The 19,473-nt window shown below is 41.3% G+C and overlaps 3 protein-coding genes across 5 annotated transcripts; all 3 read left to right on the forward strand.

The window, feature by feature from the left end:
- The first annotated feature begins 835 nt into the window (after positions 1–835).
- On the forward strand, positions 836–2,526 carry LOC146686322 (uncharacterized). The gene has a single exon (XM_085442303.1). It carries the CDS (start codon positions 1,016–1,018, stop codon positions 2,063–2,065), a length of 1,050 nt encoding a protein of 349 aa, XP_085298429.1. The 5' UTR covers positions 836–1,015; the 3' UTR covers positions 2,066–2,526.
- Positions 2,527–6,770: 4,244 nt separating this feature from the next.
- sumo3a (small ubiquitin like modifier 3a) lies at positions 6,771–10,485 on the forward strand. Of its 3 annotated transcripts, none has more exons than XM_085441507.1 (4): positions 6,771–6,925; positions 7,804–7,932; positions 8,023–8,094; positions 8,233–10,485. In XM_085441507.1, exons 1-4 carry the CDS (start codon positions 6,905–6,907, stop codon positions 8,293–8,295), a joined length of 285 nt encoding a protein of 94 aa, XP_085297633.1. In that variant the 5' UTR covers positions 6,771–6,904; the 3' UTR covers positions 8,296–10,485. The 3 variants fall into 3 exon arrangements, with proteins under 3 accessions (XP_085297633.1, XP_085297632.1, XP_085297634.1); XM_085441508.1 differs by lacking the exon at positions 6,771–6,925 and adding an exon at positions 7,227–7,302; XM_085441506.1 differs by having other exon boundaries at positions 7,804–8,094.
- Positions 10,486–11,892: 1,407 nt separating this feature from the next.
- LOC146686324 (thrombospondin-type laminin G domain and EAR repeat-containing protein-like) lies at positions 11,893–19,454 on the forward strand. Its single transcript, XM_085442080.1, has 13 exons — positions 11,893–12,345; positions 13,329–13,552; positions 14,046–14,392; positions 14,803–14,893; positions 14,990–15,146; positions 15,241–15,372; positions 15,453–15,523; positions 15,660–15,818; positions 15,906–16,107; positions 16,187–16,419; positions 18,181–18,359; positions 18,484–18,585; positions 18,772–19,454. The coding sequence occupies exons 1-13, from the start codon at positions 12,261–12,263 to the stop codon at positions 18,923–18,925; spliced, it is 2,136 nt and encodes a 711-aa protein (XP_085298206.1). The 5' UTR covers positions 11,893–12,260; the 3' UTR covers positions 18,926–19,454.
- Positions 19,455–19,473: the final 19 nt, after the last annotated feature.

Consider the following 19,473-nt stretch of genomic DNA (forward strand, 5'->3'; position numbering starts at 1 on the left):
ATCAACAAGCTTCTGGCATATTTCTGGATAGATTTTTTTAACACTCATGGCAGAATTCCTTTAACTTGGTTTCAAGACACTCTTAAGCATTGTTGCCCGATTTTCAGTATGATCGAAGTTGAAGCTCTAGGAAGGCCATGGAGTGGGGGGGGGGGGTCATTGCCCTGTTGGAGCATGAAGGAGGAGGTCTACCTCAAAACAAACACAAACAAATGCTAAAATAAAACCATATTTCAAAACATGAAAAACTATGAACTTATCGACTACTTAAATCAAGTGAAATAAAATGTAAAATAAAAAACAACGAAGAGGCACAGAGGACCTGATGTACTGGCAAAGTCTGGATCTTTAATTAGGCTGACCAGGTATTCCACTTTTTAATGGTATCTGCAAAGCACTTGTATCCCTTGCCCCATTGTTTTATGTATTTTATACCAAATCTGTTTGTCTGCAAACTCCACCAACATGCAGTCAAACTTGATGGTGATATACCAACAAGCTAAAACCACCAATTTTTTTTAGCATTTATGTTATGAATACTGTGCAAAAGTCTCTAGCCACTCCTGCTTTCTTTATATTTTTCTTCCAAGGAAAATGGGTTCACTGTTAGTCTGTTGCTAGGCAATATGATGACCTCATGACATCTGATATAGATAAGAACTTTTGGGGCCCTGAGTCGTGCCTGTGTGTTATCAAACTCCTGATTGAGTAGAAGTTCACAGACGAACACACACACACAGATTTGTTGCAGGCATGTGCAGTTAAGGTCATTGAGTACATTCTTCTTCACTAGTACGGTTACTTCAACGCCAATGCCTTCTCCTTTGTAGATGAGAGACGCATGGTTTTCATTGACAAGCAGCAGACGCATCTAGTAAACGTAGAGCGGGCGCAAAAAATGACGTACCGGCAGAGCGCAGCAGAGGGCCAGCAGAAAAATTCGCTCCAGCCAGCGGTCAGTGCAGCGCATGTCGCTCCTTGTGTCGAGGGGCCTTGAGAGGGTCACATCACCACAATGCCTAGAAAAAGGAAAGGCTCTTGCCGCAGCAGTAAGGATGCCATGCGGAAGAAGAAAATCAGGGCCACTGAATCTCAGCATCAAAGAGAATCTAGACTGGAAAACGCCAGATTAGCAGAAGCTGCACGAAGACAGCGAGAAACCAGCGAAGAGAGACAGCGTCGTTTAGAAAACGCCAGAGTATCCCAAGCTTCGCGGAGACGGCGCGAGAGCAGCGAAAAAAGACGACTTCGCCTGGAAAATGCCAGACTGGCCCAGGCTTCGCGGAGACAGCGCGAAACCAGCGAAGAAAGGCAGCGTCGATTGTACCATGCCCGGTCGGCTCAAGCTTCGCGCAGACAGCGGGAAACCAGTTTGGAAAGGCTGCAACGTCTGCAAAATGACCGCCTGGCTAAGGCTTCCAGAAGACGGCGTGAAACCAGCTTGGAGAGGGAGCATCGCCTGGAAAATAAGCGGCGGGGGCAAGCTTCACGGAGATTGCACGAAACCAGCGAAGAGAGACGGCATCGCTTAGAAAATGACAGATTGGCTCATGCATCACGAAGACAGCGAGAAACCAGCGAGGAAAGACGGCTTCGGCTGCAAAATGCCAGACTGGCTCAAGCTTCACGGAGGCAGCGAGAAACCAGCGAGGAAAGGCAGCGTCGATTGTACCATGCCCGGTCTGCTCAAGCTTTGCGCAGACTGAGAGAAACCAGTTCGGAGAGGGAGCATCGCCTACAAAATAATCGACTGGCTCAGGCTTCACGGAGACTGCGCGAAACCAGTGAGGAAAAGGTGCATCGCTTGGACCATGACCGGTCCGCACAAGCTTTGCGCAGACTGCGAGAAACCAGCGTGGACAGAGAAAGGCCGTCAGAAAACGACAGACCATGGCGCCGTGAACATTATAGACTGCAAGTGCTCAATGCTTCCCGAAAGACAAATGGACTCGGCTTTCCAGCACCTGTGTGGAATTTTCACGAGTCTGCTTTTGAGGAGGGACAGGTGCATTCTGAATTACCATCACTGTTCACAGTGAACATCCAGAGTTTTGTCTGCGTCTGATTATGGTGACAGTGTTTATATGTATGCTTCTCCGTCTCCCCAGAAGCCTCTTGATTCTGTGTATCACACTTACTCACCGTTGTATCTTATATGAAGGAGTGGGATTTATTTATTTAGAAGGCTGAAAGACATTTTAGCTGCACCTCCCATTCACACTGGTCTTGGAGAAACTGGATTTGAATACCTTGCTGCCTATGAAATGAGCTACAAAGAAAACAAAAATTGTGAAACTGCATTTTTTGATTTCATGTTAAGTGTCTGTCTGGATTTTTCTCCTGGTGGTGTCATGGTTCTGTTTGTTTGTTTGTCTGTTTGTTAGCAATCTTGACTCCACAGTTTTCAAGGTATCATTTTCATATTTTGTGTGATGGTATGCCAGTAACAGCCGGAGCTGATTTAATTTACAAGAAAATCAGGTCAAGGTCATGCCAAAATCAATAAAATCTTTATATTGCTCTTCATATTACCTTATTTTTTTTTTAATGGGTTGTCTTTACAAAAATATGCAAGCCTAGGTTAGCTAAGCATTTGACCTTGACCTTCATTGTCAGCACGCAAAGGTAAAGTTGACCCAGAAAAGTTTTTCAAAAAAACAATATCGAGTAATATATCATATAAAAGGCCATTGAGAGCTGTACAACCTACCACCCCACCCCGGCCCTCCCCCAAATACCATGCCCTACAGTGTTACAGTGACAGCATAAAGATTTGCAAAATCACGCACTGAAAATGAAAATATTTTTAAATCTCAAGGTTTTTTAGCTTATAGAAGCCAGAAATTTTAGTCAGTTGTGTTGCAATCATATAGGTAAAGATAATAAAACAGACTATTTTAGTATTCAATGCTTCAAGGTCATAGGTCAAAGGTCAGGCATTATGTCTTTATAAAAGCAGGCTGAGGTTGCTGCACTGTAATAAAAGCAGGCTGATGTCAGCATGTTATAATAAAAACATCATAAAACATCTATTTTTTTTAGTATAGTAAAAAAAAGTATAGTCCTTGCCCTTCAGGGTGAGTTGCACTCTCCGAATGCTCTTGTTTTTTCAATTCGACATCACAATGACACCATAAAGTCACAAAGTCACAGACTGCACGAATTTAACTTAAACTTAACTTTGACTTAAAATCTCTTTTTCTGCTTATAGAAGCCAAAGATTTCAGTTAATTCTGCTCCAGTCATATGGGTAAAAATAATCAAATACACCACTGTAATGTGGTATTTATGTTTGGTATATATTTTAGAATATCTTCAAGGCCATAGGTTAAAGTTCAGGGTCACACAAATTAGGAAAAAGCTTTAGTTTCCATTGGATCATCTCCTTAAAGTGATATATTAGTCATTGGGGGATATAAGCACTTTCTTTGTTTGAGCTCTTTAAAACATTATTTTTTCAGTACAAGATTATATAACTTCAAAACGCAAAAACACAAAAAGATTAATATACTACACTAGATTTATTACACTAGATTTTGTGAGTGCTCTTGTATGTTTTAGGGGATTTTTTGGTACTCCTTTCCCTCTTGAAAAAGATCTCCATCGCAGTGAGACTACCTGTAACTAAAGGACTTATTAGTAACACATATATACCAAGTAAGTGGGTTAAAGTAAGGCCATGATTTTGCTGTCAAAAGGGACAATTACACTGTAGCATGGGCATGCACTAGTTGACTCAATGTCCCACATATTAGTCAGCACAGCTCATAAAGAAATGTGAACTATGGATGCATCAGTACTGATGCCAAACAAGATAAGCAGAGAAAATGAGATGAAATGAGAGTTAAAGGTTAGACCATAAAATAAACTTCAGTTTCTATTTATCTGTGTTGTATTTAGTCAAAGGAGCTTGCAAAGAAAAGCGTCTGGACTTCTTTAAGTTAGTTGAAGACGTTTCACCTCTCATCCGAGAAGCTTCTTCAGTTCTAAGGTCAAATGGTGGAGAGTCCCAGATATAAACCTAGTGGGAGTGTCCCCCCACAGAGGGACAAAAGGACCCCCTGATGATCCTCTAATCGCCTGAGCCAAGGTGTGAAACTGGGTGTGGGTCCCAATCAGCCAGAGTTTCGGGTGAGTTTAGAGGATCATCAGTGGGTCCTTTTGTCCCTCTGTGGGGGGTTACTCCCACTAGGTTTAAATCTGGGACTCTCCACCATTTGACCTTAGAACTGAAGAAGCTTCTCGGATGAGAGGTGAAATGTCTTCAAGCAACTTAAAGAAGTCCAGACGCTTTTCTTTGCAAGCTCCTTTGACTACGATGACCTGGATGACTGAGAACCTTCACAGACACTGTGTTGTATTTACTTTGCCAGGAAGCTGGGAACCAATGCCAAACCAGTGAGGGACTTGCATAGTTTTTATGTTTTTAATGTTAAACATATAAAAATTTGCTATACCAACGTTACCAGTACTTCCCACATTGCCCCACACATTGCCCCTTTCTTTAATCAAATCAAATCACTTTTATTGTCACATCACATGTGCAGGTACATTGGTACAGCACATGTGAGTGAAATTCTTGTGTGCGAGCTTCACAAGCAACAGAGTTGTGCAAAATACAATAATGTAAACAAGCAAAATACAAGAATGGCTACATCTGAAACTAATAAATATATGTGCAATATATAATAGTATATGCATTTCTGGATGTGTATACTAAATATTTTTCTACGTGTGTGTGTGTGTGTGTGTGTGTGTGTGTGTGTACACATATTTTACAAATTAAATAGAGTAAACAATAAATAAAATATATAAAAATATACAGAGTTGAGACATGTGCAAAACAGTGGCATTACTGTACAGTATGGAGTGCATAATGTTAAAGTTCCAGTAGTGAAGCTGAGGTGTCTATGACGTGTTCAGCAGTCTGATGGCCTGGTGGAAGAAGCTGTCTCTCAGTCTGCTGGTACGGGACCGGATGCTGCAGAACCTCCTTCCTGATGGAAGTAGTCTGAACAGTTTATGGCTGGGGTGACTGGAGTCCTTGATGATCCTCCCCGCTTTCCTCAGGCACCGCTTCCTGTAGATGTCTTGGAGGGAGGGAAGCTCACCTCCAATTATCCATTCAGAGCACCGCACTACTCGCTGGAGAGCTTTGCAGTTGTAGGCGGTGCTGTTGCCATACCAGGTGGTGATGCATCCAGTGAGGATGCTCTCAATGGCACAGTGATAGAAGGTCCTGAGGATGCGGGGGCTCATGCCGAATCTTTTCAGTCTCCTGAGAAAGAAGAGGCGCTGCTGCGCCTTCTTCACTGTTTTGTTTGTGTGTACTGACCATGTAAGATCCTCAGCCAGATGTACTCCAAGGAACCGGAAGCTGCTCACTCTCTCCACAGCAGCGCCGTTGATGGTGATGGGGGTGTGTACTTCTCTGCACCTCCGGAAGTCCACTATCAACTCCTTTGTCTTTGCGACGTTGAGGGTGAGATGGTTATCTTGACACCAGTGGGTCAGGGCGCTGACCTCCTCCCTGTAAGCCGTCTCATCACCATTGGTGATAAGACCCACCACTGTAGTGTCGTCCGCAAACTTCACAATGATGTTGGAGTTGTTAGTGGCTGTGCAGTCGTAAGTGTAGAGTGAGTATAGGAGAGGGCTCAGTACACACCCCTGTGGAGCACCAGTGTTCAGTGTGATGGGGGATGAGGTGATGCTGCCCAGTCTGACCACTTGGCGTCTGTCAGACAGGAAGCTAAGGATCCAGCTGCAGAGGGAGCTGCTCAGTCCTAGATCCTGCAGTTTCCTGTCCAGCTTCGAGGGAACGATGGTATTGAATGCTGAGCTGTAATCTACAAACAGCATTCTCACATACGTGTCTCTCTTCTCCAGGTGTGACAGGGCAGTGTGTAGTGTCAGGGCTATGGCATCATCAGTATTATTTTGGATTTTATCTAATCCACGCAGTGTCAAAAGTGCACATACAGGCTCAAGTGTATACACTATATTGCTAATAGTCTTCACTTGCTGCCTTCACACATATGAACACAAGTTACATTCTTAATCCATAGGGTTTAATATGATGTCTGCTCACCTTTTGGAAAGAAGAAACTACCAGTTGCATTCAAACATGATCACTAACAAAAAGTAAACAGGCCTTCACCTTGTTAAACTGATAGATATTGTAGAACATTGAATAGCACTTATTAAGGGAATTAAGTGATTTGATGTCTATATTTGAGTCTGTATTTCTGCTTTTGACCCTGTGTGGATTGAAGAAAATCCCAAATAAATTCAAAGCTGTGCATCAGATTGATGCATACTGTAAATTAATCATTCCTGACTGGAAAAAGAACAGTTCAAAGAAATTATTAAAAGCCCCAAATTATCATGACTTTCATGCCCATAATGAGTGTATAAGAACTTCTGACCACAACTGTATTTCTGAACTTCTTAAAACATATAATTAAATTAAAAGAGTCAAAGTATTATTAAAAATGACAATAATAATACACTAGGATATTTAAACATTAAAGAGCTTAACCAATTCTGAAGTCTGGTCTAAACTAAACTAAGATGGAAACAAAACATTTTAAATGAATGGAAATTAAACTACAGAACTTCAATAGCTACCACTTACAGGTGGCTCGTTATTTGGTTTAATTTGTGCGCACAATAAGAGATTTTCATATAGATTCCTCGCGTGATCGAGTTTTTTTTTGCATAGACGCGCGCTCCCGCGATTTGGCAACCACGTGGTGTTTTAAGGGCCAATGGCTTATTTGCAGCAACGGTCTGAAGCGCGCACCCGTTAGCAGGGCAGAGGAGAGGACAGAAGGCGGCAGAAAGACAAATAAAGCCGAACTAGCAGATTATTCTGTAAACTGCAACGCGAAATCCTGCCGAGATGTCAGAGGAAAAGCCAAAGGTAATATATAGAGGTTTATATAACTGCTTGCTTGTTATGATGGCTGAGGCGAGCTCCTGCGAAACCGTCGCTTATATGTGCAATCTAAAAATGGCCTGGTTTGCACGTTTCTCTAAATCGGCGCAGTGTTTGTTTCGCAAATGAATGAGTACCCGCACATTCATATGTGCGTCTATATGCGCTCACACAGCTCACTGTAGGTGAGTTTGGGAGGGATGTTGTCCCGCTAATTGGGGTCTAAAAGGTTGGGAGCAGGAATGTCAATTACACCATGATTGTTATTTGCGGATTTTTTTCTTTGTCGAAACGGGACCACGCTATGTCCGCAACGCCGCAAATGCCGCAACTGCAGCAGTGGCAGAAGAGCGCAAATGGAGGTGACGCACCGCCTTAAAAACTGATGTGACTATGGTATTCTGGTAGTTTTTATTTTATTTGTTTTAATTTTTTCGTTGTGCTGCTTGTTGTACCACAATACTTCATAACAAAACTGCTAGCAGCGTTAGCCGGTAGCTAAACTCGCCAGTGGTTCTGAGCCTAGCCCGGAGCTAATGATGCTAACGTTAGCGCCTGTGAGTGCCTTGTGTGAACGCATATGGTAGCATGTCTGTGTTATTGAGCTCCAATGTACGTTTTGTTTTAATCAAAGCATCAACTGAATAGTATGGCAGTAATTCAACACAAGTCACATCTGTGTTTTGTGACACGGCTGTTAAAATTGTGGGATTATATGCCTATTAGTTTACTTTCTGTATGTCTGAGCTAGCAAGGCTAACAGTATTGTGGATGTCGCTTTAAAGAAAACGTATACGTACTATGCATTACTGTGGTTGCTAATCCATTTGTTTATCAAGTGTTAAACCATTGTGTTTCTACAGGAAGGAGTAAAGACTGAGAATGACCACATCAACCTCAAGGTTGCAGGGCAGGATGGGTCGGTGGTTCAGTTTAAAATAAAAAGGCACACACCTCTCAGTAAACTAATGAAGGCATACTGTGAACGACAGGTAAGCTGCTGTAAGTTCTTAAGCAGCATGATTACATGCACACTTAACTTTGCTGTTCTTTTAACGGAAAGGCGGCATCTTCATCTGCAGGGTCTCTCAATAAGGCAGATCAGGTTCAGGTTTGATGGCCAGCCGATCAATGAGACGGATACGCCTGCACAGGTATGATTATTATGCACTTGTAACCATTATTGAAACACATTCAGTTTCTTTAAGATTACAGCGCACTTGTCCCCTAAATAAATTGAATATGTTTGCAATACTGTAAAATAATTAATATATGGAACATCTTTTTCTCAGCTGGAAATGGAAGATGAAGACACCATAGATGTTTTCCAGCAGCAGACAGGCGGCCATTGCTAAGCCCTACCCACCTCATTGACGGCCACCCTCAGACAACGCCCTCAACCATCTCACTGTCCATCCCTTCCCCACCACTCCCCTCATATTATTATTCTTATTATTATTATTATTATTCTTTCAGTTTAAAGATGTCTGTCATGGTTTTCGTCAGGTGTTGGCGGGGGGCCTCGTTGGCCGTTTATGTGCTGTCTCAGTCAGGACTGAACTTTTGTGTGTCAACAGTCTCTCTGCTGGCCAATCAGGACACAGATTTCCTTCTGGCACCGCTGGCTGTGATTGGACCAACAACTCATCACAGCTGTTCCTGGTTTGTCACTGCTTTTGGTTCACTGTGCAGTGAAAGCTTAGTATCCAGTAGTTTGTCACTGTTTTCATCCATCAGGGTTGAATGCGAGGCTCTGCAAGTGTTTTGTCCAGGGGTCACTGTCAGTGGGCATAAAAATGGTTTGAAGTGGAAGCACTATCTGAACATAATACACACATGCTTCCCATTTCACATTGCTTTTCTGTGTGTTTGTTGTCTGAATGGTGACTCGTTTTTTTGTTTGTTTTTGTTTTGTTAAATGAATTTTAATTCTTTGCATTTTAGGTGCTTCTGCAATGTTTCTTTTCTTTTGTAAATGTTAATTTTAGTTTTTTCGTCTGTTATTTTAAACATTAACACCCATGGGGCATATGGTCGACATTTTTTCCCCCTCCTGTACAGCAGTATCAGAATGGGTGTTAGATAAATGTTGTGGGACTTGGACCAATACTCCAAAAACAGAACGTCTGCTTCATATTTGACGTGCTTCTCTTTAAAAAGCCAACTTCAAGGTGAAAACTGTCACATTTTAAAGGCATTTATATTGCATCAGTGTTTGCTTCCTCTTAGATGGCTACTCAGTGAGTGACTGTGGGTGTCTGCGGTACAGATGGATATATGCTTATGCAGAAATGCTTGTTTCAGGGGAAAGAATTCATCTATATCACAGAAGTGCATCCACGGTGTAAGCTGGTCGGCGTTTGATTGTGTAAAGAATCTCTTGGTGCAAAATACATAACATTTTTCTTTTTGGTTCTGTTTTTTTCCAAAGTGGGCTAGTGACCGGTCCTTGTGATGATCTCAAAAGCAGGTCTGCTTGTTGTAGAGGGTGGACTGTGAGTGGGAATAACTGAAAGGTTCCTGAATGTTTTTTGTTTTTTTTTAGGTCAGGTGTCTCATCCCCTGTATTGCCCTAGCACAAGTAGGCCAACGGGAACACTGAGTTTTAGATGTGCTTTGAAGAGGAGCAGGTTCAAGTTTGAGCAAGGGTATCCAGCAAAAGTTGGACTGTCTTTGCTAAAAGACACCAATGACACTTTTCACTACTGTGCCAGCTGCTGAGATGCTGTCTGCTTGTGTGTTGTTACAGTGGCAGTCTTTCAAGTGGTGATGAGCGTCTTTCACTATTTTTACATTCTGGAGAGTGAAGCATGCAGTTTGTTTCATATCAGGAGGTCAGCCATTGGAGTTTGGGAGACAAGTGTTCTGTACCTACAGGGCCCCGTTCTTCGTATGTGGGTAACCAAATTATCTTTGAATGTAAATAGTCTGAAATGAGCTAGGATTTCTTTTTTCCCCCTTTCCTCCCCCCAGTTCAGCCACGGTTCATTAAGCTCAAATCCTGAAAAGAAAAACCCAGCTTTTTTGAAGTTAGTTGGATTCAAGTTATTAGAAAAGGTTGCACCTTTCAAAGTTAAAAACACACTGCAACAAAATGTAGGTTTTAATACGTGCTTTAAAAACTGTCTGAACACTTTCAGCTACTACAGTAAATGTTTTTCATCTTTTATATGAATAGTTAAGAGTTGGTGCCAGTACTGAGAAATGAAACCTTATTTCCTTGCACAGCCATCAGTAAGCATCTGTCAATATTGTATTGCACAGAGAAATGTTGAGTGTTTGTGCGACATGCATCTGCACAAGCCAGTCAGCAATCATGATTCCAGCTTTCGTCACACAAAGTAAGAGCACACTTTACGATGCCAACAAGCAGCCTTCCGCTCGCATTTCAAGAACCCAGTGAGCTGGACAAAGGTCAGCTGAGCTAAACTGTAAAGTACGAAGAACGGGGACCAGGTCTTGTCATGTTATGTTTTCTCTACTGATTTGTACATTATTTGTGGTCTTTTACTACTGTATACAATAAATATAGTTTGGTACTCAGATTTGATGTCAAGTTTTTGTTTTTGTGTTTGACCAGCTAATCTGTTTGTTTTAAAGAACATAACTTAAAGCCCCTTTTCTGTCTCCAGGGAAGGGAGGGGTAAAATTTGGGTACCCAGATGCACACAGATGGGAGCTAAGGATCCAAAAGCACTGAAAACCTGCTTTCTAATGTGCAAAAGTAACCATTAGGTGGCACCACTGGTCCATACCAATACCATGTCTTGGGTTTGCTAAAGCTTTGCTTTCATAAAAACATGAAAGTAGTGGGAAAAACCGTAAACTTAGCTGAAGTGTGTTTCAGAAAATGAGGTTCTGAAGTGGTCCTCAAGCACACTTCTTCATGTAGTAGACAAAAGATGACTAAATTTAGATAAATGAGTTAAAAAAAGGACAAACACTGATTATCATCTAAAACTTCACCATCGTCTTTATTACCCAGGTCCAAATTTAGAACGTGGCATCTCATCTGATAGTCTGTGTGAATACTTGCATTCAGTATAACCGGAACAGTGATAAGATTAATCATAGCGGCCGATGAGTCAAACCAGGAATAAGGAAAATCAGGCACCGGTGGACAATCTGCATCTGCTTTTCTTCATCTAAACGGGTTCAGGGGTGTAACTGCTGTTCCTGGCAGTAAGAGAGATTGATGAATGGATAAAGGAAAATATACTGGTATGTATTTTGCATCCTTGATATTTGTGGCGTCCATAATCTTAATGTGGGTGGAAGAAGAAAGACTGTGTCATTTGCCTTGTAAATGTGCCGGATGGTTCTGAGAGATCTGACACAAGCAGACATGCCGCTGTTCCTCATGAGCACCTGGTGACCATCAAAATAAGATTAAACAGACTTGAGGAAATCAATGAATGTCGAGTTTGAGTGGCACTGAACATCCTCTGTAGGAGACTGTACACTTTCAGGTACTCCACTGTGACTGACTTGGCCCACCCAGGTTGACATACATGCAAATATGTATTAATTGCAAAAACTATCTGACCAAGCTGCTCTTAGTACTTTCTCCATTACAGTCTTTGCTTATGTTAATACTATTTTGCTAATTCAAAACATATATGTGGTTCAGCATACTATTTAGCTTTACTATCTTGAAACATAATTACTTTTTCAATACTTGCAGAGCTTTCAGGAAGCATCTAGATGTCCTGAACATACACTAAAGTGCAATCACAACTAATATAGTAAAAGCTCGGCTTGGATGCACTGCTTGACCAAAGCTCGTGCAAGTGTTGTTGTTTTCTTTTGATTGCCTTTTAATAATAACAATAAAAAAAGCCCTTTAATCAATCATTTTTCATGTGATCACATTCAGATATTGTGCCTGTCTGCTTGTCTGTGAGCGTACACGTATACATTAACAAAGTGGTGCAGCTCACCCCTGTGGCAGGTCTGTGTCATCAGATTTGTGGTTGAGTGCGGATGACTGACAGGGTGCTTAGTGATTTGCATGAGTCCGGAGTTTAAAAGGAGCTGCAGGTGCAGGTTTTTCCACACTTATGAATGGATCTCTCCAAGCGCGGATGCTCTGGGACTTCCTACTCCTAACATCAATCTTAGGTTACCAGTGTGACTTTAATGATTGTCACCCGAATTTCTTCATAGACATTTTTTTGTTTGGAGCTGGAATTCTTAGCAGGCTCAATATGAAGTGTACACAGCTTTCTGGTGTGTGTTGTCATTTAGGATAGGCAAAGAAATACCTTCAGTATGGAGACATTCCTACCAACTGGAAACTGAAACAAACCGATTTTCTGCAATGTCAACGCTGATATTTATGCCGTTCCTTCTCCTGGGGTTAAGAGTAACTGAGACAGCCACAGAAACATGGAGGCAATGTACAGGTATTATTCAATTTTTATTCTATTTTATCTCTTCCAGTCTCAGCTGAGTTCAGCACATGTAATGTTTAGTTAATTATTATACAGTGAATGGCTTACTGTTTCATCTAAAACCCAGGAAGCCCCTCTAGCTAAAATACTTTTTGGTAATTCCAGCTGTCTGCATCTGCCTACAGTACAGTAGGAGTGCTTCTCTGTGTGGACGTGCATGCCACTTTAACCTAAATGAACATCCATAAACAAGTACAGACATTGGGTGTGGTTGGGATTCCACAACAATCCCGTACACATTGAAATATTAGGACGTACACAGCGCATGTTTACGTGATGTCTCATCAGTGTGGGAGTATTATTATTTTTCTGTTATCGTTGCTTAGGAAAGAGTATCTTTTTAAAAAAAATAATTAAATAACAAACCCACTGAAGTCTCATAAAACCCCACCACTACCTAGGGCTGTTTCTCACACTCCAGGGTGTGGTGGTGGCAGTAGTACTGGGACATTGAGGAATTTATTAGTTTCCTGTGGATCCTGACCTTTTTGACTCGTGTCCCTTTAAAACAAACCTCTGGTTTTGAAGATGCTCTACCACACTCAGCACTTAAGGTATATAGAGTAAGTAATCCTGCTGGTGCACTAATCATTTCAGCTCAAACTTTATATGCTCTTAGGTATTTTTCTTTCTTCTTTTTTTTTTTTTTTTACAATAAAGCATCAAATCACACTTTTCATTGCAAAACCTAAAGTTATTAAATTATTCTAATGTACTGAAGTTGAGTGAAAGTGTGAAGTACGGTGAATAGATTACTTCTACTGCAGCCTGAGAGCGATTTTGTTTAAATCCACTTTAAAAACTTTCAGCTTTTATTCTTTTCTAACCCATTAATCATCCCAGGAATTCTGCAGTGTTACTTTCGCAACACGAGGAAGTTTAAAGTTTGGCCATAAAACTCACTGCCATAGTCTTTATTTGCATATTTTGTTCAGGTTCGCTTCCCCTGGATCTTCTATCTTTTGTCCTTGAGAGGGACCCATCCAAACTTGTGCCGGGGGTGCACATGAAGCAGGCCGGCGGGGTGAGGGGGATTCATTTCTCAAGCCCTGATACCGCACTGAGCTTTCCCTCCTCCCAGATTCTGGTGAACTGTGACCTCTTCCCCAAGGAATTCTCCATCGTTCTGACATTAAAAGTCTCCGACAGTGCACCCAAGGTGAGCATCTGACTGAAACGCCTCGGTACTAATGACTGCAGGGGTGTGAAAATAGGAATATGTTGCAAGTAATAACAGTTGATTACTTAAGTAAAATAATAGATGCCACCACTCCACCCTGCTTTGCTTGAGGAGATGTTGTGTGTTACATAAATAGAAAGACTGTGTCTCTGCAAACCCAAAACACAGAATAGATTTGACAGAAATTCCTGTTACAGTGCCATATTAACCCTGACAGAAAGATGAATGCATACGCTGCTAAACTTGACACAGATGTCGGTATTGCTCATATTTACTGCCTATTGATTTATTTGCAATTAAACTTACATGCAAGTCTGTTCTTCTAGTGCAATTTAGTGTTTCAAATTGCAACATAGTTCATTACCCATCACCTAAAAAACTCCATTCTTGATTAAAAAGCGTATGCACTTTGTTAGCATCGTCCGCTGCCAAATTCAGTGTGTCTGGGCTTCCTTCTTGTTTTTCCAAACAGGGGAATGAATATGTGTTTTCTCTGATGGGGCCGAAAGGACGACCAGTGGATCAGAACAAAGAGGAGAACGATGGAGGCAGCAGCTTGAAAAGCAATAAAGAGTCAAGTATCACCGGAGAAGAGCAACACAGTCAGAAGACAAGAGTCAAAAGTGATGGGCGCCTCATTCTTGGACTTAAATTCTCGGGAAAGCGTCTGCACTTCCTTTATAAAGGTCACAGAGGGGTTGTAGAGCACTGGGTGTTTCGAGGCACCCAGCTGGCTGACAGCCAGTGGCACACTCTTGTTTTAGCCATTGGTAGTCATCACGTGAAGCTCACAGTGGATTGCAGCTCACCAGTGGAAATGTAAGCTCAGTTTCTCTCCCCTCTTTCTCTTCTCTGTTCTCTGGGTGGATACGTCTGTTTCCCACTTTACTCTGTTCCCTCCGATTTTGCCTTGAGGCGCAGTAGATCCTTCACCACAATAAAATGGTCCTGCTCAAAATCTGCGTATGCCCTGCAGCCATATCACAGTAGCCTGACAGTGTGTGATAGATGGTTTTTTAGTGGAAATTCCCTCTGGCACGCCGAAAGGAGGAATATCAACACCCACACAGCACTTGTACATGTAATACAGTTCATGTCTCACACTGAGTCCTAGAATGAGAAGAACAGAGTGAACTACTTTAATTATAGAGAATTTAGTTCATTTATAGAAGAAAAACAACTTACTCCACCTATTAGAAATAATTATGTATATCTTTTATGGCAAACAGCATTCCCTCCAGGCCTTTCCCTTCAGACCTCAACATTCAGGGATCCAGATTCCACATTGGTAGTCGGGGGCTGTGGAAGGGCTTGTTTTCAGTAAGATGCCTTTCTTTATTTCAGACTATAATAAGATTTGTAAAGGATATGCCATGAACTCGGAAATGATTACCTCTTCTGTGACCACATATCCAGGGTCTACTGCGACAGCTGGTTTTGGTGCCAGGTTCAGATGCTACCCATCAGATCTGCCCCTCTTCTGACCCCCAGCTAGCAGCTCTGTCAGTACCACCACTGTTTTTAGACCTGCCAGCCACAGGAGCAGAAGATGATAGACATGGGAATACCTATGGTAATTTGCATATGCATGTATTTTTACTCAGTATAAATAAGACATTGCATGTTTGCTTGCCTCTTTGATTGCTTTCTGGTTTTTAATATGTCAGAAACTGAAGCTAGAGTGTCTGTGGGCTTGGAGAAGTCATGCTCGGAGCAGCTACAGGGCCAGCTGTGGTTTAATCCCCTCAAAAAGGGCCTCTACCTCTGTGACGGTACAGTTTGGATCACTGTGTTAGAAGGTGAGACTCCAACTAACACTGTTTCTGTTCTTGTTTCTGTGAAATAAAATCACATAAACCATTCATTTTCATTAACACAGATCGCAAAAGGCTGGACTATGTGCTGGAACATCAGGTGCTCACCACCAGCTCAGAGACCCACGACATAGAGGTATTTATCCACCATTTGCTGTGAAACTTACTTAGGTCTTATTGTCTGATACTTTATTGTCTGATACTTTTGTTTCACTTTCATTTGGGATTTCCTGTACATAAACCCGCTGTGAAAAAAAAAATCCAATCTCCAGCTGTTCCAGGTACCTGGTATGGGTCTGATGGCTGCTATGGCTCATCGGTCGGCATCTGGCTCTGCTGTGTATCTCTGGACTAAAACAGGTTTCCAACTCTATCAGAATATCAGCACCAACGGAGCCCTAGCTTGGAGGCATTTCAGCATGGGCAATAAGGTGTGACAAGTTAGTGGAAAAATCACACTTTAATCCTACTAAAAGCTTTAAACCTATACTCTTTCTCTTTTGTTGTTTTTAATGTAGATATATCTGGTGGTGTCTAATTCTGGGGGAGACAGGCGATTTAACAAAGACTCACAGGCGGACTTTTCTGTGATTTACAAGTGGAGCAAAAGGAGAAAAAGATTTGTGCAGTTCCAGACTCTGCAGACGCACTGTGCCCGAGACTGGGAGGCATTTAATATAGATGGACATACATATCTTGCTGTCGCTAATCATAGACAAGGTAATATAAATATATACCTATACTACCCGTTAACTTCCACAGTGTCTGGCATGGCATCTTTTGCTTGTTTGGCTTTTAGGTGACAAGAATCACACTATAGACAGTGTGATATACAGGTGGAACAGATTATCAAAGTCTTTTGAGGTCCACCAGATGCTCCAGACTTCAGGGGCGTACGACTGGGAGTTCTTCACTGTCGGACCTTACTATTTCCTGGTGGTCGCCAATGCTTTTGATGGCGTGACCACTTCTTTAGACTCCGTCATCTACGTTTGGGTGAATGGAAACTTCCAGGTGTTCCAGAAAATTAAGGTTTGTGATAAGAATAATGTAAAATGGTAAATGATAAATGGGCTGCATTTATATAGCGCTTTTACTAGTCCCTAAGGACCCCAAAGCACTCTACACAACCAGTCATCTACCCATTCAAACACACATTCACACACTGGTGATGGCAAGCTACATTGTAGCCACAGCCACCCTGGGGCGCACTGAAAGTAGCTCAAATAGACTAAAAATATTTTCCTATCAGCTGTTTGCTGCTTCGCTACAAACCCCTCAAAACTCTGAGTAGGTTTGAGGACGGCATGGTTTCCACTCCATGGCAGGAAGTCATCTTCTGACCATTTGGGCTTTGGTTTCTCCTGATGAGATCTGTATCTGATGATTATGAAAAACTACCTTAAAAAATAGAGTATGTGGTTTGCTATGATTTGCTTGAGCGATAACGGTGCTTTGACGTGTTACTGATAGTGAATGGTATATTTGAATCAAACCACATCTGATGTGAGAGTGTTGACACATTAATAGTCTCGAGAGAAAACAGGAGGAATTGTGTAATTAATGGGAACGCCCCATGCGAGATGTGAGGATGTACATGAACACCTCAGGGCTGCTGGTAATTAATTAACTGAAATAATAAAGAAAATGGGGCAGAAAACATATTTATCACATACTTTTAGTCATGTTGGCTCTTTGATTTCACAGAGGCAAAGTGAGTCTGTTAGCTCAAAATAATTTTAGCCCATTGGCTACATTTAATATTATCAATTTGGATCTCACCTATCCAGATCTTTCATTTACGTTGAGTTAAAAGAAGGACAAGTTCACTCTGAAAATGCTCACATTTAATGAACCATCTATCTACAAACTGATGAAAGGCTTGACATGTCTTCAGAGAAAAGGTGGACCATATATCTTTGCTTTTTTTGTTTATTGGCACATGCTTTAATTATAGAGAGTCGTAAATCTAAAAGCATCGGCACGCCTCCTTAAGTATCTTCAGTTTTGGATGGCGCGCCATAGGTAATGTCTTCGTGACTCTGGCTTGGATAAATCTATCATGGGGTGAGCCATTTTTAATGGCTTATAATATTTCCTGGAACAAAGTAAATGAAAAGTCCAAGTCATATTTTAAGCTGTCCAGTGGATGTCAAAAGAATGTCCCAACAAGTTCACCCCGAGATTGGAGCATTGGAGCAAGACTGTGCATTGTTCAGAGAAATTAAAAAAAAAACAACCCAAGAGTTACATTTCTGATTCAGACACAGCACAACTAGAAAAAGACTGAACAAGTATGGCTTGAGTGGAAACGTTGCTAGGAAAGACTCTTCTCTTAAAAAATAACATGGCATCACGGATTAAGTTTGCAAAGTCGCATTTGAACAAACCACAAGATCTCTTGAAGAATATCCGTTGGAAAGATGAGACCAAAGTGCAGATATCTGACCATAGTGCACAAAATCAGACACAGGTTATCAGCACAAACACCTCATAGCAGCTGTCAAGCACAGTGGTTGAGGAGGGATGATTTGGGCTTGTTTTGCAGCCAGAAGGTCTGGGTAACTCCTCTGTATACCAAAGTATTGTAGCCACAAATGCGAGGCCATCTGTTTTGGCTGAAACTGGATCCTGCATGTATCAGCAGTTTCATCTAGCACTGTAAAATATGGTAAATATAATAGCAGCAGAACTCTTCTCATCAGCAGCAATATGCAACTTACTTAACTTCTGTGTGCCACGAGTTTCCCATTTGAAGGCTAAAGTATTTGATTTATTGATTGTTTCTTTTAGACGTTCTGTGCCACAGACTGGGAAATGTTCCAGATTGACAGCAGAGTTTTTTTGGTTGTTGCCAATGGACACAGACTCCATGGTAATGGACCGAGTCAGTACACCATTAACTCCACTATCTATGAACTGGACATGAGTGCACAGCTGTTTGTCCGCTTCCAGGACATTGTCACCTACAGGTATAGATGTTCAATCACCAGATAATACTTACCAGGTGTACACACGCTCAGAAACATTTTCTTGATGCGTCTGCTGTCATTTTATCTGTTCATTATCTCCACATACCTTCCTCTTTCTTTCCAGTGCAGTGGATTGGGAGTTCTTCAGCCTTGGGCAGGAATATTTTCTGGTTGTTGCTAACTCCTTCAATGGAGAATCCTACTCTCTCAACAGCATTCTCTACAGGTATTCAACTTGTCAACAGCACCCCTCCCAATGTGAAATAAGTCCACCTTATTGCCTTTTGGTATCCGCCTTGAAACCATCTCAAACATCACACACACACAATTCTAATATTGATTTATTATCTTACCGTGAGAGCAGATGGAAATACTGCACTAATGGGATTCATCTTTTCTGTTTTGCTTTTAGGTGGCAGGGATATGAAGGATTCGTTCCTGTTCATTGGCTGCCAACGATCGGGTGCAGTGACTGGGAATTTTTCAGCGTTAAAGGAGAATCATATTTAATCTACTCCAGTGCCAAGGCACCGCTCTCCAAAGTGTTCATGCTGAAAACCTACTAGACAAACAAACAAAAAAAGTGTGGCTTTGTGTCCTGCATCTGTGTAATTGTACACAATCTATCATGTATGAAAATAATTTGCAAAAGGTCATTTAAAAAGGTCATTTAATGGTTACATTAATTATTGAAATTTTATTGACTTTTTAAATTATTGTCTGCTCAGAAATTCCCTCAGGGTGTTGGCTGGGGTACCTTTGCAGTGATCAGCCCTGCATACAGTCACCCTCCACACAGTGATATGTTAACCACTGATGTACCTCATTTTAAGACAAAAAAATCACATGGACCAAAGAAAGTCTGTTTTTAATATATATTTGTGTGTATCGTGTGACAAAACTTAATACAAATTTCTATATACTCTCTCTCTCTGTAAGAGCATTGTGATTTAATATTATTTTGTTTACTAACTGTAATATGTTTTCTTAAATAGAAAAGTGTATTGTTTGTTGTTATATTTTGCCTCTGGCTGCATGAATTGTATATGAAAAGTGATAGTAAATTATTGAAATTTAAATAAACTATAATTATTGTGTTTATGTATGGAATAAG

This window comes from Copadichromis virginalis, linkage group LG19, assembly GCF_057382275.1.
Source record: "Copadichromis virginalis isolate Kocher_CV1m ecotype Utaka linkage group LG19, C_Virginalis_male_GT1.1, whole genome shotgun sequence".
In the NCBI taxonomy this organism is placed as follows: domain Eukaryota; kingdom Metazoa; phylum Chordata; class Actinopteri; order Cichliformes; family Cichlidae; genus Copadichromis; species Copadichromis virginalis.